Consider the following 24,184-nt stretch of genomic DNA (forward strand, 5'->3'; position numbering starts at 1 on the left):
AAATGTCAAAGACTTGTCAAGAAAAAATGTAGAAGTTAACGTATCAGACGATATTTCTGTCCAGCTTGGATTAAGTATCATATTTGATACTGATCTTCGCTGGATGGAATCGCTTCCTTGTCTTGGTATCACAGTGCGTTAAAGTGATCTATTTGTGGGTTATGTGTATTCATTTCCAAGCACTAATTTTCAGGCTCCTCATTTTATAACTGATGTGCTTTGTCTACCCCTTCCCACCGTCTCTCCTCCCTCTTTCCTTCCGTGTGTTTTCCCTCTTGCAGCCTCTTTATCACTCCCAGCCTCCTTGTCTTACCCCTTGGACTGCTAAGAATTTTTGAAGGCACCCTTCGCTCACTCACCGCACACGGCAGAGAGCTACATACACGGGCTGTCCCTCTCGAGGTCCCTGTATTATGCAGGCCTTACCCCTTTCAGGACGCCGTCCGCGGTCATACCGGGTGATGCTTCCATACTGGCCCGGGACACCCCCTACCTCTGTCTAGTTCGGTCATTCCCATGTCTTTCGTGTCAACCACCATCCCCCATACTGTACACGATGTATTTCTCATGTGATAAGACCTGCCTCCGTGTCTAACCCACACCCCCGCCTTTCTCACACGTACTCCCCGTTTACCTCTCCTTCCGCACACGAGCTCCTCCACTTCTTCCATGTTTTCCAGCCTCGCGTCTCCTCCTTCTGCCCTCTCTCACATGCGTGCTCCCTCCTCTCTCTATTCATGTCTCATCTTCCCCTTCCAGACGCGTGACCTTTCCTCCCTTTCCGCACACACAAACCCCTCTCTCTCTCTCCCCTCTCATTCCACATACGCGTACTACCTCATTTTCTCAGTCAACACTTACGTATTTCTTCTCTCTTTCGCTGGCCGCCCCTCTTACGGGTGTGCATTGTTTCTCTCCCCTCCCTCCCTCCCTCCACCAGTAGGCATCACATGGCATGGCATTGGTCTCCATGAAGGCCACCACGAGACTTGGTCACTTCAGCACTGTACACCTTCATCCCTATGGGCACCTGTGCACTTTACTACACATTTGCGTGATGCGTTGCGTACCTGGGTAGGACTGACTCACTAGTGCCGCTCGAGGTGTTCTCGTGACTTTTTTAGTTGACACCTCCACCAGGTGACACTGCCTTATAGTGCCTGGGTTTAGTTGGAATGCAGCCTATACCATGCAGTCGTGTACTTTTGAAAGGACTAGACTATTTATCCCAAGTGTCCTGAATTTTACTAGCTTGTTCCATGACTGTGAACGGAATTAGTGTGTTAGAGTCTCGCTGTCCTCCATAGTGTCAACCCTATTTTTACACTAGCAATAGCAAGCTGAAGTTAGCTGAGGTAGAGGGGCCACAACCCCAGCAGCTGCCGGACCCTCGGCTGCTCCCTGGGTCACGATATATATATTTTTTTTCTTGTGTCTCAGCTGGCTGACCCATCCCGGCCTAGCGTCCCACTGGCGAGGTGACCCCGTCCTCGTGCCCCAACCCCCGTCTCCTCCAGCCATCCTCACCCATCCCTGAGCCTTGTTGTTTCTGCCCCGGCTACGCTTGCATGTGCTGTGTGTGTGTGTGTGCGTGTGTGTCTTGTGGAAGTATCCGTCGTGTCTTGCCCGTCGCCAAGAGACAGGTTTTCTCCCCTGCTGGCCGGGTCCTCCTTCCCGTTATTTCTAACCTGAGGACGTCATCTTCATCATCATCATCATCATCATCATCATCATCATCGTCATCATCATCTTCATCATCATCATCATCGTCATCATCATCTTCATTATCACCACTTCCTTCAACAGTTCGCCCGCCTTCGTTTCAGTCGCGTACACGTATTTCCCATGTGACTGTTGCATTATATATACTTAGACTTGCCAGACAGACCTCAGCAGTTGATGTTTACCCCAAAGTTCTCACCAAAGGCAGAGACTAAATCCCTCGCTCCTATTGCCTTGAGTAACATGCTGGTTTCCATCTCCTTCATTTAACAGGACGAGGGGAAGTGCAGGTTTTACTTCGCGGAGCCCCAGGCTCAAAGTCTTAACGTAGTAGTGATGTAAATGATGGGGTTAATGACTTCGTCCGCGAATTAGAGAGTTCGAGGTGGAACAGTCACCGTGGCTAGTTAAGAGACGATTTTATTCATTTTTTCAACATATTTATTCAGAATGAAACGTTTTGAAGCGATGATTCTTCTTGCAGCAACTTCCCACCCACCCACCCACTCACCCACTCACTCACCCCTTTAAATAAGGCTAATCACGTAAAAAAAAAAAGAAAAAAAATAGATATGAATTAGATTAATCATGAATAGGGACTTCGGGATAGGTCATGCTTCCAATTGAACCTCCCTTCCCCCCCGAAACCCCTCAGTGTAACAAATGAAGATACAAATCTTTTGATAGATAAGAACAGAGAGAAGAAAAAAAAACAAAAAACAGGGTATCATGAAGAAGAAGGAGAAGAAGAAAATAATGAGAGGGAGAGACAGAACGCATCTCATTCAGAAACACTCAGGTCGGGCCGTTGCTACATACTCTTGCTACCATTAACAGCTTTAAAGTACATATACTACAGTAGATGTCTACTCCAGTAGAGCATGTGTGTTTCATATATATATGTATATATATATATATATATATATATATATATATATATATATATATATATATATATATATATACGTATCTGTATAGTGTACTAGTCTTTCTAGGTTGGTGTGCATGTAGCACGCGCTGCTATGGAGCCCCTTTTGACCCTGTAGTGTGAATTTGAGTAGTAGCTTGTGTAGCGCTCTGTCCGTATGTAGAAAACTGATTTCCATGTACATTGAGAGATTTGTCACCATGTATAATGTATGTTACCTCTGTAGCTACGAATGGCATTACGATGCGTAATGTGATTCAGTCGATTACATTTCTTATTCCATTTTGATTACATTTCTAATGAGTATTGCATTATGGGAGCATTAAGTAGTTCATGTAATTGCTGTGCGCATTTTAGAAACTATATATATATATATATATATATATATATATATATATATATATATATATATATATATATATATATATATATATATATATATATATATACTTTTTTTACAAGTACATGCTAGACTTAAGTAGATTAAACTTATAATGAGCTGATAGCTGTTTATAGTAATTTGGAGTTTATAGTAATTTGGAGTTGGAAGCATTTTGACAAGTGAGGTGGTCAGTGTTAAGGGTAAGTTGACCTTCATGTAAATAATTAAAATTTTATTAAATGTTTTCTGTATATATAAATGTTAAGATGAAAGGTTAAGATTTTAAGAACACACACACACACACACACACACACACACACACACACACACACACACACATATATATTTATATACATTTCACAAAGAATACTTGTTACATTTAAAAATAGTATGCTATAGGGAGTACATATATGAGAGATCATCAGAATATTAAACTTTAAACACAACGAGGTTAATATTTGAGGGTAATACAGCAAAACATATTAACAACAAAATCAGCTACTACTACAACTGTTATTATTACTACTACAACTACAGCTGTTATTACTACTACTGCTACTACTACTACTACTACAACTGTTACTACTACTACAACTGCTACTACTACTACTACTATTACTCCTGTTAGCACTACTGTTACTGTTACTTTGTTACTGTTACTACTGTTAAGGTTACCACAACCACACACGTACCTCCGATCACCACTCCTACGGCAGGACACCACAAGCGATCCATTTCGTGATGCGATGTATTCTATATATGTAAATCATGGACTCGTTTCCCATGAGGACTCGACCCATGCATAGTGGACCACTGTGTGAGAGTAGATTATTTTTTTCCCCCCTGTCCTTAACGTCATATTCAGATGTTGGGACAATTAACATCTCACAGACACATCTGTGTCTCGTGAACCTGACTAGATTACGCAAACAGCCATCGCCAAAACTGATGAGGAAATAGAAGGGGAAGAAAAATATTGAAAGGAGGAGAAGTACATTCGATAGAAATTGAGACTTTCAATAGAAAATGAGACTTGAGGTCTACTTATTTTGATATGTATTTGTCTCAGTCGGGATTTCTGTTAATTTCAGTGGTGCCACATCAAGTACGTGGAGAATATAATGTTGTCACAGCGTTACGAGTGGAGTACATTGTTGTCACGCCAGTTAACCAAGGGAAGACAGTGTTACAACACCAGTGTTGTCACAGTAGAACACATTGTTGTCACGCCAGTTAACCAAGGGAAGACAGTGTTACAACACTAGTGTTGTCACAGCATTACGAGTAGATTACATTGTTGTCACGCCAGTTAACCAAGGGAAGACAGTGTTACAACACCAGTGTTGTCACAGTAGAACACATTGTTGTCACGCCAGTTAACCAAGGGAAGACAATGTTACAACACCAGTGTTGTCACAGTAGAACACATTGTTGTCACATCAGTTACCAAGGGAAGACAGTGTTACAACACCAGTGTTGTCACAGTAGAACACATTGTTGTCACGCCAGTTAACCAAGGGAAGACAATGTTACAACACCAGTGTTGTCACAGTAGAACACATTGTTGTTACATCAGTTACCAAGGGAAGACAGTGTTGCCGCAACACTACTTACGAAGAGAAGACGGTGTTGTCACGACCCCTGTTACGCGGAGGGTACAGTGTGTCACACCGGCTACAGGGAGAATGCAGTGTTACCACACTCGTCACGAGGAGAATTACAGCGTTGCCACAACCGTTACGGGGAGAATACAGTGACGCCACATCGACTACGAAGAAAATACAGTGCGTCAGATCAGCTTCGAGGAACATACATTATTCCCACAGTGGTTACAGCGGGAATTCAGTATTTCCATAGCAGCCATGTGGGAAATACAGTGGTGCCGCTGCAGCCGTGAAAAGAATGCAATGTTGGCACTGCAACTAAGGGGGAAATACAGTCTGTTTACACTTGTTACAGGTGGACTACAGTGATGTCAGTGCCGGCTACGGGGAGAATAGGGCTGTTGCTACACCAGCTTCGAGGAGAATGCAGTGGTGCCACATCTTTTACGAGGAGAATGCAGTGGTGCTACATCATTTACGAGGAAAATGCAGTGTTGCCACCATTTATGAGGAAAATGCAGTGTTGCCACCATTTATGAGGAGAATGCAGTGGTGCCACATCACTTACGAGGAGATTTTAATGGTGCCACATCAATTACGAGGAGAATGCAGTGGTGCCACCATTTACGAGGGGAATGCAGTGGTGCCACATCATTTACGAGAATACAGTGGTGCCACCATTTGCGAGGGGAATGCAATGGTGCCACATCATTTACGAGGAGAATTCAGTGATGCCACATCATTTACGAGGAGAACGCAGTGATGCCACGTCATTTACGAGGAGAATGCAATGGTGCCACATCATTTACGAGGAGAATGCAGTGATGCCACGTCATTTACGAGGAGAATGCAGTGGTGCCACCATTTACGAGGGGAATGCAGTGATGCCACATCATTTACGAGAATACAGTGGTGCCACCATTTACGAGGGGAATGCAATAGTGCCACATCACTTACGAGGAGAATGCAGTGTGCCACGTCATTTACGAGGAGAATGCAGTGGTGCCACATCATTTACCAGGAAAATACAGTGGTGCAATTCTGGGAACAAGTCAAATACAGTATAGTCATACCAGCTACAGGGAGAATACAGTAGAAAAGAAAGTCTACGCTTGTGTAATTTCCTACGTATCTTTGACTCAAATTTATATATGTTTTTGATTATTTTTTCCAAGGAAAGGAAGTAAATTCGTTAAATTTCATGCATGTCGTATAATGAAGAGTTGAATGGAGGTGAACATCCAGAGGTGTGACCAGTTCACCCGATAGAACGTCCAGTGCACAAGAGGTAAAAAGATATTACATAATCGGAAAAAAACAGACTAGTACAGAGCCGGGAAGACGACCCGTTCATAGGGAGATGAACCGGTACACATCCAGCAAGGATGACCGGTACACAGCCTCGAATGTGACCGGTAAACACCTGCAGGAAACGACCAGTTCACTCGGAGAAAATGACCAGCACACATGCAGGAATAAAGGATAAATTTCCAGTACGCAACCGGGAAAATGACTGGTTCACCTCGAGTAAAAAAAACTCACCAGTAAACGACTGTATGAACCTCCAGTTCACCCAAAGCAAAACACGCTAGATGACCAATAGGAAACGTCCAGTTCACACTAGGCAATGCAACTATACATACGTAGAAGAAAAAGGAGAAAATCCTATGGAAAAAAAAAAGGTTCAGATTACCTTATTATTCATAATACTTTGCCATGTATGATTTGTAATGGCATTTGGAAGAGGGAAGACAATTGGTTGGTTGAGGCCACAGCTTCGTATAGACTCGTCAGATCAAGGAAGTCTTAACCCGGCACATGTTATGTTACAGACTCGTTTAAAAACAACATTATTTGCGCCACCTTAAACACATCGACAGTCTGCAGGTTTTTCTCTGAATTATACAACATATGCCGACCTGACTTGACTACGCTAGTCTGTGTGTTGCTGATATCCTCCTGCCATCACAAACACCTTCAAAAAAAGAGGAACCCAATGGTCAGTTGCTGTTTGAATTCCTCTTATTATTTGTGTTGAAGACGACGGCTTAGGAAGCGTCCGCTCATTGAGATGTCTTCACAGAGACGACGGGAGAAGTACGAAGGCTTTCAAGAACCTGTCTAAATGACAGATGAATTTCATGGAAAGCTGTCAGGAAGGGTGTGAAATGGACAGAAAAGAAAAAAAATGCCGTCTCGATCGAAATTATATGTAAACGGACGTAGCGGATCCTTGGCATGTAAGCCGTGAAACCCATGGCGAATGACATCATCTATGGCTTGTATCGCTATATTAGACGAAAATCTTTATCGCATTGAGTATATATATATAGTATATAGAATTTACAGTACCGTCAGTGATAAGAGATTGATGATAGTAATCTTTTTATGTCTTTTGTGAGTATATACCGCTATGTGTTTCGTACATACATATGTGACTATCACTGTCACAAAGATCTATGTTTTACTTTCTTTGATTTATCATTAAACGTGAAGTACTGGAGGAGGTGCTTGACGTCTTTCCGTAATGCGCCTGTTGTCAAATATTAACAATTTCCGAGTTAAGATTCGTTTGATAAGAGTTTCGGAGCTTCGTCAGCATCAATTGGTCGGCCTAAGTAAACCATCCAATACGAGGCAGGAAATGTTGCCCTCACACATCTCCAGGCATTTCCATCGAAAACTTTAGATAAACATATTCATTTATTTACTCTTAAGTATTCTTTTTTATACTCCTACGTGGAAAAAAAAGATAAGTAGGTTCCCGTCATTAATAAATCATTAAGTTAAAAAAAAAAAAAGATACGTATGATGGTTTTCATTCCACGAAGAACACGTAGTATATTTTGTGCCACGGGTGTGGCAATACTGTGGCGGGCAGTCCTGGTCACTCAGTCTACTATGACTGTCTAGTGTGACTGAGTGTGGCTCCTGCGTCCTTCACTCTTACACACACACACACACACACACACACACACACACGCTCATATATATTATATACATCAGAGAGTGAGATCACATATAGCTTCATACATTTAGTACTTTACAAGTCCGTCTACATACAACTGGTGATCCCTGTATCACCATGTACTCACACTAGGGTGATTAATGTATCACCATCTGCGTTCACCGAGTGATTAATGATTCACCAGCATCAACTGAGTGGTTGATATATCATCCTCTCACATTCACGCGGAATGATTAATGTATCACCATCCACATACACCGAGTAATTGATACATCACCATCCGCATACACCAAGTGATTAATACACTACCACTCGCATCCACCGTGTGATTTATGTATCACCGTATACGAGTGATTAATGTATCGCCGTGTACCGAGTGATTAATGTTTTACCATTGTGTTTTGGCGTGACCCTAAACCTCCCTAACCCCTCCCTCCGTAGTCTGGCGACATGTGGTATAGATTCATGTGACAAAGCTTGCCACACCGACTCAGCGCACCACCTCCTCCTTCTCTGATCGCCTCCCCGTACGATCAGGCTCCCTGCCATAAACAACTGAGGACGGAGGAGTCCAACACTATCTCTTGCAAATATGAAGGAGTACGACCCTGAAATCCGTGGTGGAAGCACCCGCCGAGCTTGTGGAAATCGATAGAGCGAGGATGACACGGCCAGAGCTGTGCGTCCCAAAATAGCGCCGGACTCAGCGCTCGTGTGACGTCACGGGGCGGGCGGTCCGCTCGGGTGAACGGCGTAGCGCGTGGGTGGGTGGTGTTCCACGACCCCTTCCCCCACCCCAGCACACCCTCTGTCTACCTACGTTGTAGGTTGGCGTGTCTGTGTAAATATGTGTGTGTGTGTGTGTGTGTGTGTGTGTGTGTGTGTGTGTGTGATGCTGACATTTTTATGATGTTTCTCATTTGTTTTTTCCTCTCTCTCTCTCTCTCTCTCTCTCTCTCTCTCTCTCTCTCTCTCTCTCTCTCTCTCTCTCTCTCTCCAGTTCCTCATCCGCTATACCATAGTCTCTCGTTGTGAGTCTTTCCCTCCGTATATAGGCTCATAATTACCCCATATGATCACGTTCGTCTTGAAGATCAAAGATGATTATTATCTCGGTTCTAACTTTTGTCGTTGCTCGCCAAGATTTGCTTCCCCCTCCGTTTCCTCTTTATTTGACTGACGCCCCCTCCCTCCTCCCGCCTCCATCCTCCCCCCTCTACTCTTTCCCCATGACGCCCCCTTCCTACCCCACTCCATCCTCCCTCCTCTACTCTTTCCCCATCAAACCCTTTGCTTGAAGTTTCCTCTGACGGGCGAGTTCTCCTGGAAGGAGGTGATTCCAGAGGGATGGGAGGCTTTCCAGGGAGTCGCGAGGCAGTCATCATCAAACTCTTGTTACTCTCTTCTTTCTCTTACCCCTGACACCTCCTTTCCCCACATAGTCTTTCCCTTACTTTCCCTTCTCTATGGTTGATCCCTTACTTTCCCCTCCCTATGGTTGATCCCTTACTTTCCCTTCCCTATGGTTGATCCCTTACTTTCCCTTCCCTATAGTTGATTCCCTTACTTTCCCTTCCCTATAGGTGATCCGATATTTTCCCTTCCCTGTAGATGATTCCCTTACTTTCCTCTCTCTATAGTTGATCCCTTACTTTGCCATCTCTATAGTTCATCCCTTACTTTCCGCTCCCTATAATTGATCCCTTACTTTCCCCTCTCTATAGTTGATCCCTTACCTTTCCCACCCCTATAGTTGATCCCTTACTTTTCCACCCCTATAGTTGATCCCTTACTTTTCCACCCCTATAGTTGATTCCTTACTTTCTCTTGTCTATAGTTTCTACCTTTCTTTACCTTCCTTATAGTTTTCCCTCTTAGTTTTCTTTCCCTATACTTACTCCCTTATTTTTTCCTTCCCTATAGTTTCAAACTTACTTTCCCTCCTATATATAGTTTCTCTCCCAGGTTCCTCATTGATAGCTTCTGTAACAATTTCCTTTCCATATAATTTCTCTTGCAGTTTTCCTTCCCTATAATTTCTCTTCCAGTTTCCCTTCATAAAGTTTCACTTCCAAGTTTCCCACCTTTAGTTCCTCTGGTAGTTTCATTCATCTGTCGTTTCTTCGTGTACGCTTCTCTTCCATTCAGTCTTCAAGTGTCTTCCCTACACCACATACCCTCCTACCATATTCTTCCCTACACCACTATCTCCCCCTATCTTATTTTCCCCTACACCACTGTCCCCCACTACCATATTTTCCCCTACACCACTATCTCCCCCTACCTTATTTTCCCCTACACCACTATCCCCCACTACCATATTTTCCCTACATCACTGTCCACTGTCTCCCCTACCATATTTTCCCTGCACCACATTCTCCTCCTGCCATATTTTCCCCTGCAAAACTACCCCCCTCTTGCCATATTTTCCAGTTTTCCTGCCACCTAATACCTCTTACTTGTCTTCCACCCGCCCGTCCTTCTCCTTACTTCAGTGGCTTTTAATCCCTCCCTCGCTCTTCGTGCTCCCTCTCTCTCTCTCTCTCTCTCTCTCTCTCTCTCTCTCTCTCTCTCTCTCTCTCTCTCTCTCTCTCTCTCTCTCTCTCTCTCTCTCTCTTCTTCTCCCCACTTCCACCTCCTGCAGAGAGAGAGAGAGAGAGAGAGAGAGAGAGAGAGAGAGAGAGAGAGAGAGAGAGAGAGGAAATAAAATGTATTTGCCGACAGCCTCTCAGGGACTCCATGAATGAATCAGAGGAACCACTCCGAGTGGTGAATTTTAGTCTTTCCTGCCCTCCTCTCTCTCTCTCTCTCTCTCTCTCTCTCTCTCTCTCTCTCTCTCTCTCTCTCTCTCTCTCTCTCTATTCGTAACTGGACCCTGCCTGCTTGTGGTTGCGCTGCTGCGTCGTCGGAGCACAATGGAGACAGAGGCCCCCAACCTTTTTTTGCCCCCGGGATCCGCTCCACTTTTCCAGCACTGTCGAGAGATCAGCCGTCGTCGTTCGTCGTGGTGTATCAGCTTCTCACAATTATCAATGGGTCAGCGGGGGACTGACTGGCCTTCTCCCTATCGCACCGTCCTCACCTTCCCATCCTAGGTCATCATGACTCGGGTGCGGGGGTCGACGACATCCCCCCCACCCACTACTCCTCCTCCTCTTATATTTCAGTCCCCCCCTCTCCCCTTCCTTTTGGACCGTCTAACATCAAAGGCCCCCCGTGCCAGACTAGGGCCTGGGCGAATCTTGAACATCATCATCAACATCATCATCATGCGTACGCCAGACAGACCGACGCCAGGTCCTGCCATCGTCTGCTTCATGTGACATTTATCTTTTCTTGTCAGACGTCACACGTACAGACTATGTGGTTTTCCCTCCACTTTTGACTCATCGTATCACCAGTGGTTTACATTTGGACAGTAGGTGCAGGTCACCTACGTTGTCCCCAACAGGCTGGTGTTGTTTTTCCCTCAGTGGGTACTCCCGGATACTGGATAGAGCAGTGCTGCTAATCCACCTTTCCCTCAGTGGGTGCTTCCAGACACTGGATAGAGCAGTGCTGCTAATCCGCCTTTCCCTCAGTGGGTACTCCCAGACACAGCACTTGAGCTACTCTTCTCACTAGAGCGTTGGCGTCATCGTCTGTTGTCGGTTCTGTTAAGTGTGTCCGTACACCAGCTCACTGCAGATATTTTCCCCCTCAATACCTTCACGTGCTAACTAACTTCTTGAGCTCGATGGTACGGCCCTTCAAGTTAGTAATGGCTATAGAATGATGTCCTTAAATTTTCAATCTCTTGGTATCATATCAACACCTGTGCTTAATTTAATGAGTTAAGCTAACATCAGGGGTATAGTTTTAGACGCCCATACAATACTGAGAGACAAGTCTAAGAGAGTATATATATATATATATATATATATATATATATATATATATATATATATATATATATATATATATATATATATATATATATACTTCAGGGTAATATCAGTCTAGTTTACTCGAATCTGAATGTACAGAATATGTGAATTCTTTTATCAAGCTAGCATTAATTTTGAATTGAGAGAGAGAGAGAGAGAGAGAGAGAGAGAGAGAGAGAGAGAGAGAGAGAGAGAGAGAGAGAGAGAGAGAGAGAGAGAGGCTTTTGAATAGTTACCCTCTTAATATATTTACGTTTTCGTTGTTTCAAGAGCGTAAGGGAAGACTGTCCACTCTTGCTGAATTTCAAAACACAATGCACACAACTACTGCAATGGAATCATGATAAGTTCTCTTCGTGAATCTTCGTATTTATGAACTTATACATATGTGGTGAGGCGTTAGAAAGAAAACAGATATTGCGAGAAAAAAATTTTGTCCAGTTTTGTCTGTGTGTCTGTGTGTCTGTCTTGGTACTGGGTGGTAGGCTGCCACCGACCAGGGAGGTGCTACTGGCACATTCCGCCTAGGTATTGGAAGGGTTAATGACGCCTGCGCTGTGAACCAACACTTCTGTGGCTGTCGGGCTTCACTCCCACGGCTCAGGTTGCTGGATTTTCATTCCCTCTCATCCATACGTGGTCTGCTATATCCTTACCATGTTGGTTTGATACGGTCTCACCTTAGTGTGTATATATATACACATCCGGTGGGGCAACATGTAGGGAGCGACCAAGTGAAGACATATGATAACACCGGAGAAAAATGATAACGAAAAAGTGACTATGCGAGGCGAGGTAAAAATAATGTAACCATGAAACAAGAAACAAAAATGTCATAAATTGCTCAAAGGCAAACTTTTTTTTTTTTGTTAACATCTTCCTGCCATCTTCACTCTTCTTATGAAATATTTACACACACACACACACACACACACACACACACACACACACACACACACACACACACATACAGAACTACTGATACATACAAACTGACAAAGTAACAAAGGAAAAGTATATTTTGCAACTGTATATATATATATATATATATATATATATATATATATATATATATATATATATATATATATATATATATATATATATATATATATATGGTGGCAATAAAACAATTAGGCCCTGGAAAGCTGTGCAGTTCTGTCATTATGGATGATAATGTCAGACGTGGAAGGTAAAGATGAATGTAGGCAGTACAATGGTGCTCCCTGAGTCGTGCTTATTCCTTCTGGTGTGAGTGATTTACCCCCGCTAGGTTCTTACCCCCCGAGGTACAACTCCAGTCTCCGTGCCTCACCAGTCTCTGGAGGGGGGTTATCACACCCCTTAACTCTCTGTAACCCTCCACCACCACCCCCTGAAGCTCTTGCTATATTCCTCTCTTTCTCTTTCTCTCTCTTTTTTTTTTTTAACCTCCCACTTGCTTACAAGGAAGACATGAAGGTAAGTGTGGCGTTCTTATCATCCCTCCCTCATCTACACATCTATCTACAGCCTCCCTCCGTCTATCACTTTCCCCCTCCGTCTCCCTTCCCTCCAGTCTCAGTACCGGGAGGCCCCAACTACCTCCCAACGAGAGAGAGAGAGAGAGAGAGAGAGAGAGAGAGAGAGAGAGAGAGAGAGAGAGAGAGAGTAACCCTCTTTTTTGGCCACCCCCCCGAGCACACCTACCACTGACCGCGGGCCACGGTATAACCCCGACAGCATCCATTCTCGTGGCAGCCGAGCCCGGACGGGACACGCATGGTGGGCCACATGCTCCTCAACAAGTACGTCAAGGGCGAGGTGGGCCCGGCCTCCAGCGCGGCCATCCTGGGACTCAAGGTCGGGGGCGGCAAGAGCCTGGACGCCGGCAAGGTGGGCGCTCTCATCGAGAAGGTGAAGAAGGGCAGCATCGCCGACACCGTGGGTCACCTCAGACCTGGTGAGTCGCCACGGCCTGGCTCGGTGAGTTCGTCCCAAAGCGTGACCCGGTGAGTGGTCTCTCCTGACCTGTACCTTCCTCGTGACCTGGAGGACGACTTTCACGCTACCCTGTAGTAGCCCTATCCTGTGACCTGGTTAGTGACCCCCCTTCCCCTACATGACCTTGATCTTGAGACTTGATATCTCATCAGTGACCTCAGGTGACCTGTATCCTCAGACTTGGTGAGTGGATTCACATGACCTGTGTAAGACCTGGTGAATGACCTCACACGACCTGTCCCAAGTCATCACGCTTGTTTGATGGTAACATCTCATGCTGGTGTTACCGGACTCTGCCTGCATGAAGGTAAGACCCCGAGGCTGTATCATCGTCAGTGGACGCAAGGAGTACAGTCTCGTTGAGGAACATCTCATTCCAAAGTAGTCCACCGGTGTCTCTGCTACTGATTGTAGCGCACAGCCTTGCAGCTAGAGGAACCCTTCCCGTAAAGGAAGGTCATAGGTTTGTAGAATCATTAGATTAATCAATTATTCTCACTGATGCTCTTTCTTCACTCATATTCTTCAACTTTGTTTCTGCTTTTTCTACAGTATTTTCCTCATTATTATTATCATTATTATTGTTATCATTATCATTATTGTCATTACATGTATGATTTCACAGAAATAATTAATGATATGTAATATCTTTTTTTTTTTGATATTTTCAATATGTTGCTTGATATTGTTTGGTAGTTCACGTATCAAAATTATATATATATATATATATATATATATATATATATATATATATATATATATATATATATATATATATATTTGGATATAGTTCACTTCAAATCTTGATATGTTCAAGACATGTGAAATTATTCCTAAATGTTCAATGTACTTAGGTCACCTTACAGGAGAAAACATCCCTGATACTTATACCCTACACTCACACACATACACGTCCCTCACACTGACGCACTATCACACATTCCTTTACATACACACTTCTCACGTCTTCACACAGTCTTTTACATATACCTCGCATGCTTTCATTTTCATACAGTTCGCACGCATTCCTTTGCATATGTATACCTGCCGTGCACGCACGCACACACACACACACACACACACACACACACACACACACACACACACACACACACACTCACCCACCCACCATCAGCCTGGCACCTCACACTGTGCCCACAGTGACACACACACACCACTCCTGATCTGTTATTCCTTCGTACGTCCGAGTAGCTACACACAGACCCTCGCAGCACAGTATATATAAACGATAGCCATCAGAGAGAGAGAGAGAGAGAGAGAGAGAGAGAGAGAGAGAGAGAGAGAGAGAGAGAGAGAGAGAGAGACTGTGTTCCCATGATTCAACCCAGGGAATTAGGTTGGGAGTGGATGATGACGAGACTAGACTGGACCGAGGGACAGAACAGTTCTTGGAGACCATCAAGGGGTCTGTGAACTGGGGGTCTTCCGTCTTGGGCGCCTGGTGCGCGCGTCACCCTGGCAGCTGCCATCATGGTACTGGGAAGCTGCAGGCTTCTGGCCTAGTGATTCCGGGAGGGATGGTCGCCTGGGGGAATCCCTCCTCTGTCTCACACGGATGTGTAAGGCAACTGCAGAAATGGAGGGAGGGTGAGAGAGAGAGAGAGAGAGAGAGAGAGAGAGAGAGAGAGAGAGAGAGAGAGAGAGAGGGTTGGTAAGGGGGGTGGGGTGAGCATGTATGTATGGGAGTGTGGAGCCGCGCCATGCAGTGTCTCCTGCGTCTAGACGGCTCGCTCGCTGGCAGCCGCCCTCCCTGTACCGCACACTCCCTCCCTCACTCCCTCCTCCCCGGCTCCATTCATGACTCACGACCATATAAACCTTCTTCAACAGTCTCCTCCACCACCACCACCACCACTGCCATGTCTCTCCAACACTCTTCCGCACCGCCACGATGGTAGGCCGTTGGCAATCCTTTCATTTGATAAGAGAAAGAAAATGAACCCCAGAAGAATTGGTAGGAAGTACCTCTGTAAACATCAGATTTGTTCGTTAAACCTTCTTTTAACATTATCAGCCTATTTTACCTCAGGTAGTTTGAGCTCATCCTCTATCCTGGATCTGTGATAACTCATAACGGAATCTCTAATAACCCATCTCTGTCCCATCCCTCTCCACCCTCAGTGACACCAGTCACCGAGACTCGCTCCAACAGCTTTTGATAGCTCCCTCAACCGCCCACTTCACCCTCCCCCTCACTACTTCCTCAACCGCTGCTATCACCCTCCTTCACTACTCCCATCAGCCACCACGATCACCCTCCCTCATCCGGTAAGCAGACCTTACGTCCCCCTCACCCTTGCCTGAGACATGAGTCTCGGTTGCACTAAGCCTGCCACCATCTGCAGGGGACGAGGTGCTGGAGTGGAACGGGCGGTCCTTGCAGGGCAAGACGTACGAGGAGGTGTACGACATCATCGCCGAGTCCCGGCAGGAGTCGCAGGTGGAGCTGATCGTGTCCCGGCAGCTGTCGGACGTCGGGAGGCAGCCGACCAGGCGTCACACGAATGCTGGCTTCTCTTCCAAAGGTGGGCGTTGCTGCTGCATCCACCGCACGGTCACGAATGATAAACCTACGCAAAGTTAAAGAGCTGTAAAGTTCGTGAAATGGGTGATAAACAGATAAAGAGGGAGAGTTAAAGTTCTCGAGTAGATAGGGAACGGGAATTACAAAAGTTGAAATGGAATGCAGAATTTACTTTCTATTATCTTGCTAAGACGAGTGTGTGTAACGGTTGGTGAGGAGAGTGTGAGCACCTCCGGCGAGGAAGGTGTATATCCCTCTCTCTCCACTGTTTGCCCTTCCCCACACCTTACCTGTTGTCAATTCCTTTTTGTCATCCCTAGACCATTGCGAGGCGACCTGTGTCCTTGTCCTCACCCCCATAGAACCCAGTGTCAGGGAGCAGAACCCTTCAGGTTTTCACTCGTGTCGTCTTGCTGCTCAATTCATTGATTTTTTTTCGACCCTTATAATCTCGAGTGACTTTCCTGTTTCGAATGTTACATGAAACATCTCATTTTCCAATATGCTGTAGATTTAAGGTTGTCTAATTCAGTCTCTCGTCGTCACCACCACCTCCCATAGCAATATCTCCTCCTGTGTAGATAAGGGTACTGTGGTTGTCCTGTTGATAACCTCCTCAAAGACAGCCAGGTCCTCCCTTACCTAATAGTTCCATGTATACAGTCTTGTGTATCTCCGTCGCCCATTACGAAGCCAGTCCTACCACATGTAACCTCACAGCAACACCAGACAAGCCCTCCTTCAGTGCCTTTTTCATGCACGTTACCATCATGTGCATGATCTTCCCCAGGTGAAACCTACGACCCCAGGAAGCTGTCGGAGCCTTCTCGCGACCGCCGGCCGAGCGTGACCATCACTTCGCCCGGCTCCCCGGACACCTACCGGATACGAACCCACTCGCCCTCGGCACTCGGCAAGCTCCAGGTAAGTCCATCCCGTCTCCTCATTATTGAGTGACCTCCCCATATGTCCCTGTGAGGCGTTTTACTTAAGGGACACAATCCCACAGGGAGGAGGGTGTTCCAAGATCTTCTTCATCTTCAAAACATGAGTTGTTAGTCAATTACCTATTTTGTTTCTCATATATTTGGCCCAAAAATGTAAATATATACATTTTCCGTTTAGCATCATAGTAGACCTTAAGAGCCATCATACATGTATACTAAACAACACACGGGAACCCCTTCGTCCGTGTTTGGCATGGTTCTCCTTCATCATATCCACTACGCACCGCATGTGGGATGGCTGCCACTCACCATAATGACCAGTGTGGTGTTCATGGCTCCCAGCCAGTGTTCCCTCGCGTAGGATGTTGTGGTTAGAAAAGCTACAGTACGCAAGAGACAGCAGAATGGGTCCTCTGCACGCTAACCTGCCTCTCCTCGTCATTCACAAGTCCTGGACACGACGGATTTCGCACACTCACCCATCAGCGGGACATCCACCTTATCAGTCACACTTTCAGCTTATCTTTGTAACATTCTTGCAGTGTCTTGGAGAGATTGTGGTACCCGCCAGCCCTCAGTCGATACCGAACTGCTGTTGGGACTTGACGATCAGTCGTACTGTCACACTGATCATCAGTGTTAGTTAGTGTGATGTGGTTGTCATATTTATACCAGCTAGTTTGAAGGATCATTGTCGACCATTGTCGTATGGATGATGGTCGTTGCATTACACTCTTCATAGGGACGATATTTGCAATGCTAAGCTTTAATCATGGGGATGGTTGTTCAAACGTTAATCACTAATCATTGTATCATATAACAACCATTAAAGCCCTAATCACGGAGGAAAATGTTAGAGTGTGGCTCTGGTAACTGGTACAATCACCTTTTGCTCAAATATGCGGTGATCTGAGGTTGTCGTACACGTAGGAGATAAGATCAAGCTTGTCCTCACGTTCCATTGTAGTCACTTGGTTGTACCTACCTTACTGGGAGGGAGTTCTGCACTCATGTTTGTGTGTTACGGGACGCCGAGCCGCCTGCATGTGAGAAGTGCACCTTTGGCGTGGCTTTGTAGTGGTCAGAGGATGGTAGGAAGTGCAGCCTCCACAAGGAATTTCTCACTGAAAGGGATCCATCATTTTCCTGCTCCTTCATGAAGTGTGGCCTCGAAGCTGCAGGGGCCCCATAAAAAGGGTCCTGGAATTGAATTATAGTAATGATTAAAAGAAATAGTAATGATAATGATAATAATGATTATAATAGTAATGATATTTGTACTCGAGATTGTACCACAGGTGAAAAGTCACTTCGGCGAGGCTATATGGTCTGGGGAACACTGTGTCTCGTCAAGGAACTTATCACTTCAAAGGAGTCAGTTTCCTTGCCACTGGAAGTAGGCCTAGAGATGCAGGCGCTCGTGGAAAAGGGGTCATCAAGGGGTCTTTCAAGAGAAGGGTTCTGGGGCAATTGCTCATAAAATCTCTTTCCCTTTCCCACTCTCTCTTCCTGACTACTTTACCCTCAGATACCCTTCTCTCCCTCCCATTACTAGGGGCACTTTTTTTTCCTTCTCAACTTCTTTGATACTCATGCAGCTTTTCCCCTCCCGCCTGTTCCTCACAACCCTAGCTAGACCTTTCGTTCTTGTCCTTCTCCACTCCTCACCACTCCCTTTGCTCTCTCACCATCACCAAGCATCCTCATTCTCCTAATCCATTCCTCCTACTTTCAGTATCCTTCCCTCTCTATTTCACCCCCTTTTGGGAATTCTGTCTGTCCTTATTCTAATTTTTCCCTCTGTCTTACCCTACTTTTATTGTTTTCCTTCTTCCTCGTTCTCGTTTTTTTCCCCCATATCACTCGTGGATTTGGACGGTACCCAAGTGGCGGTGGAGGCACTGACGTGCACGGAGGGGAGGTTGGATGGCTTCGAGTCCCTGCCATCCTCCTCGAGGGTGTCCTTTTTCTTTCATCAAGTGCCTCAAAAGTGCCTTTTGTCATAAAGTTCTCCATAACCGCCTATTTTTTTGACATAAAGGGTTTCAAAATGCCCTGCTTAGTCCTAAAGTGCTTCAAGTGTGACTTTATTTTTTTTTCTCGGTGAACTGCCGCACGTATATCGTCCAGTGCACGGCACTGGATGGACATATGTACTTCCACTAGGGTAGATTGTTCCCTTCTTTAGGCAGTACGGTCACATCCTCTCTCTCTCTCTCTCTCTCTCTCTCTCTCTCTCGAGGACACCACGACCAGATGTGAACAGCATTAGCTGGGCTCCCAGAATCACTAAGTGCATGTCAGTCATTACCATGGTGTCTATGGGGACAACACAAGGTGGTTATCTGCAGATTAGGACTATCGACTGCTGAACTGCCAGTCTTTATATTAAGGTCGTTGACGTAAAGCCATGACCATCGATAGAAAAATCTTATAACACATTCTTCAGGTGTGTACGTTAATTCAGACACTTTCCTTAGGTGTGTACGTTAATTTCAAACACTTTCCTCAGGTGTGTACGTTAATTCAAACACTTTCCTCAGGTGTGTACGTTAATTCAAACACTTTCCTCAGGTGTGTACGTTAATTCAAACACTTTCCTCAGGTGTGTACGTTAATTCAAACAGTTTCCTCAGGTGTGTACGTTAATTCAAACACTTTCCTCAGATGTGTACGTTAATTCAAACAGTTTCCTCAGGTGTGTACGTTAATTCAAACACTTTCCTCAGGTGTGTACGTTAATTCAAACACTTTCCTCAGGTGTGTACGTTAATTCAAACAGTCTCCTAGGTGTGTACATTGATTCAACAGTTTCCTCAGGTGTGTACGTTAATTCAAACACGTTCCTCAGGTGTGTACGTTAATTCAAACACTTTCCTCAGATGTGTACGTATATTCAAACACTTTCCACAGGTGTGCAAGTTAGTTCTAAGACCATATATACACACACACACTCTCTCACTCCAGATGCTCGCCTTGAGCGTCCTCACAGCATTCCCACAACCACTAGGTTGGATTAGATCGTAAAATTCTAATGTTTCGTATTTTCAGTGCCCTCTCGTTAAGCTAATAACTGAGAACAGTGAAAGGCCATTAACTCAATCTGGGGTAATGATGAATAGATAAATCTTCGAGATTAGAAAAACCTGTTAGCGGCACACGCTGCCCCGGTGTTTTTAAATGAAATTAGTGATGATGAAGCATTTAGTTTATTTGTTTCTACGATCAAGCAGATTGGCCAGGGTCCAAAGTCTTCGGAGATAGATTTCCAGCTAGAAGGGAAGAAAACGTTCGGGACCTTTAACTCTGACTAGTGAAGAATATTCAAGGGTAAAAGTTGTCTTTTCTGAGGCTTTAGACTTTTATTCAGTTGTACCGAAAACCATCAACTTAACGAGATACTCACTACCGCTTCCAGAGCACAGAAAACGGTGCCTTTCACCGGTATCTCCTCAGTTCACGTCCTTAAAAACACACACACACACACATACACACACACACACACACATACACACACGCACGCACACACACACACATACACCTGTTCAAACATTCTGCAAAACTCTTGGTGGCTTGTGTATCGAGAAGGGAGAACTCAGCGCTCGATAGAAGACATACGGGACTTAATAGTGAATGAAGAAATGAATGAAAGCCAAAGCGACCGTGATCAACTTCTGATATGTGACTGTGTTAACGATGATTACATCAGTGTCATTCCTAAAGGCGTTAAATTACTGTTGGCCATTTAAGCGACGTTCCTGTAATATGATTACATTATGCCAACTTTCTTAGAAAAGAAAGAGATTGCCATCTAGAAATAATTGCATCGCCCGTATGAATAATATAGTCTGGCTAAGGCCACTCACTCAACTTGAATATCACAAACACACACACACACACACACACACACATCCAGCTAGGTCGACCTGTGGCAACAATGGCACCCTGAGAACGGGTTTTCATGTAAAATAACTCGTGCCATAGCTGACCTGGCTAAACTGTACTCACACACACACACACACACACACACACACACACACACACACACACACACACACACATCTGAGAAGTTATATGATGGTAATGTTCAAGACATAGGGTCTCACGAGTGTCAAACTCCCTCCTTGTACAATACAAATATGTAACTACAAAATAGGTAATCACATGCACAGTGAAGGTCGAGGGCCAAACGTGCAGTGAAAGCATGTATGATCTTAGCATTATCTTGACCACCTGAAGAACGTACTCACGAGTTTAGATCAGTGATTATAACGACGCTGACGGCCTTAACGACCCTGGCAGTTGATAGGGTTCAAAATCCAAATATGTAGCCAACGATGAAGGGAAAAAAAATCAGGAAAAATGCTAAGGAAAAAAAAAAACCCAGATAGTAGTGTGAAATGTATCCAGTCATAAGCAGTGCTTTGCTCTCTCTTACAGCTGAAGTTATGGTTCGAACCGATGAACCAGCAGTTGTTGGTGACGATCGTTAGCGCCGTCGACCTCCCACCCAGGTCTACGGGAGCTCCCAGGAACCCTTACGCCAAGATGTTCCTCCTCCCAGACAGAAGGTGAGGACCCAGCCTGCTACCCCTACTGGTGGGGGTGATGAGGGTGAGGTGTGAGTACAGAGTGAGGGGACGGTGTGTGTGTGTTTGTGTGGTGTGTGTGTGTGTGTGTGTGTGTGTGTGTGTGCGCGGCGCGCTGGTAAGGTTGGAAGGTGGGTGAATATGAGAGCTTCGGTGGGAGGTGGGGTTGAAGGTGAGTGATACTAATGGTGTTGATGGGAAGATGAACGAATATGAGGACGGTGGTTGGTGATGATGCGATCGTGATGCTGGTGATGATGATGATGATGATGGTGGTGGTGGTGAGGTAGTGTGGTAAGAGTGGTGAAGATGGCATTGGTGATCGTGGCGAGTTGTGGTCGACTGTGGTGTTGGTAGGGCGGTGGTGTCTGCTGGTGGTGGTAGAGGTGAAGGTACCCATCAGAGTGAGGGTGGTGGAGACAGGAGCAGTGCTAGATACTGGGGGGAGGTGGGTTACTGCTAATGGTATTATTAGCAGTTTTGATAATTGCATTTCTTTCAGTTGGTTGAGTTAATGATGGTAATGATGTAGTGGGGATATTGGATGATAATGGTGTTGTGAGAGTATTGGGTAATGATAACGTGGTGGGGGTATTGGATGATGATGATGATGTAGTGAGTGTATTGGATGATGATAATGTGGTTGGGTTGGAGTGCTGGATGATGATAGTGTAGTGTAGTGTTGGATGATGATGTTGTAGTAGGTGTATTGGATGATAATGATGTGGTAGGGGTATTGGATGACAATTCAGCGGGGGCGCTGGTAACTGTGGTAAAGATATGAAACAAACAGTGGTCATGGTACAGAGATATCAGCAGGTTAGAATATAGACGGAAACCATCGTCGTGGCATAAAGTCAGGAAATGTCTTGTAATACGGAAGATAATGCCTCATAGTGCTAATAATTTGAAAAAATATATATCAATATTTTTTCTTCATTATGTCATCCAGTACTCATTAAATGCTAACTCAAAAGACATATTAAAATTTTTTCTTCATTATACGTCATGCTGTACTCATTAAATGCTAACTTAAAAGATATATTCATATTTTTTATGATATGTCATCCAATACTCATTAAATGCTAACTTAAAAGACATATTGATATATTTTCTTCATTAAATGTCATGCAGTACTTATTAAACCATGACACCAATGGACGAACAAAAAAATACATGTATTACAAACTCATCCCTCCTCTCTTCTTCCTCTTCCCCTCCCTCAGTGAAAAGTCCAAGCGGCGAACGAAAGCCATTGCCAACAGCTTAGATCCACGGTGGAACCAAACGTTCATATATAGTCCCCTGCGACGTGCTGAGCTCAAGTCCCGCTCTCTGGAGATCACCGTGTGGGATTACGATAGATATGGGGCCAACGACTTCCTCGGGGAGGTGAGTATCCGGCCACAGTTGGCTGTGTTTTCCTGTCGTCTTTCTCAAATATTGATGTTCAGTGGGTGGGGGAGTGTATCCGCATATTGGATGGGTTTTCTTGTTGTCTTTCTTAAGCACTGATTTTTGGGGGGATATATGAGAATACACGTTATCGTATTTTCATCAGGTGTATCGAAATAGAACCAATTATATGTCGATGTCTCTCATGGAGAGAATATGCAAGGTAGTGTATCCACGCACAGTTTGTTGTGTTTTCCTGTCGTCTTCCTTTCTGATGTTCAGAGGGGATTATGCCCGAACAGTTTCTTGTACTTGTCATGCTTATATGACAGTAGTGCTGGGAGGTGAGTAACCTTGTACACTTTGCATGTCATGTTATTCAACCATTTATGGCGGGAGGGCAAGAAATCTAGTGGAGTTTGCTGTAGTTTGTCTTTCTTATACAGTGGTGATGGGAAGTGAGAACCAACTGTTTGATGTATTCTGTTGTATATATTTACCTTTTCACACATTTATGCCACCTTTGTTGAGGTAAGTATTGAAGCATTGCTATGGATCAGTATGTCTCAATATATATATATATATATATATATATATATATATATATATATATATATATATATATATATATATATATATATATATATATATATTCTGTCATTACATATCTTAAGACAGAGTAACATGTAGTTGAATGAGTAATTGAGCACAGTTTGCAATATTTTGATGTTGTTTCTTATACAAATTTTCCCACAGTTTATGACAATACCTTGTCGATTTTCTTAGCAACACCGTACATGATGTGTTGGCGGGACACCATAGCCAAGTACACCATGTTCTAAGACAAGGGAGTGCCTGCGTGCAACTGAGAGAACTGATGTTATAGGTAAAGGGGCTTGGTAAGTGTGAATGGCTAAAGACATAGCATTCAAGTTGGGATGATATGTGTTGATATATTACCGCAGGAGAGGAAGGTTGTCGTGATCACATGGGTTATGGGTAGGAGTTTGAGGTAAAAAGAGTATGATACAGTTGAATTTGGACTTAAACCAGGAAGTCGGGTAATGTGGAGTAAAGTCCGGTTTGACAGCCATGATAGAGAACAGAAACTTTTCCAAGAAAGTTATGGATTAGTTGCTCTGCCTCACATTTGTCAGTAACAAATTTAAGAGGCCAAGCGAAGCAGTTAAAACCT

General features: G+C 44.5%; 1 protein-coding gene across 12 annotated transcripts in view; it reads left to right on the forward strand.

Moving 5' to 3' along the window:
• Positions 1-24,184, forward strand: part of LOC139766577 (uncharacterized) — a 228,066-nt gene that overhangs the window by 99,624 nt on the left and 104,258 nt on the right. For all 12 annotated transcript variants that reach the window (XM_071695424.1, XM_071695417.1, XM_071695418.1 and 9 more), the window contains 5 exons: positions 13,253-13,472; positions 15,880-16,059; positions 16,849-16,982; positions 21,446-21,576; positions 22,821-22,986. In XM_071695424.1, the coding sequence (XP_071551525.1) occupies positions 13,253-13,472; positions 15,880-16,059; positions 16,849-16,982; positions 21,446-21,576; positions 22,821-22,986 (831 nt within the window). The remainder of the gene's footprint in view (positions 1-13,252; positions 13,473-15,879; positions 16,060-16,848; positions 16,983-21,445; positions 21,577-22,820; positions 22,987-24,184) is intronic.

The sequence above is a fragment of the Panulirus ornatus genome, chromosome 58, assembly GCF_036320965.1.
Source record: "Panulirus ornatus isolate Po-2019 chromosome 58, ASM3632096v1, whole genome shotgun sequence".
In the NCBI taxonomy this organism is placed as follows: domain Eukaryota; kingdom Metazoa; phylum Arthropoda; class Malacostraca; order Decapoda; family Palinuridae; genus Panulirus; species Panulirus ornatus.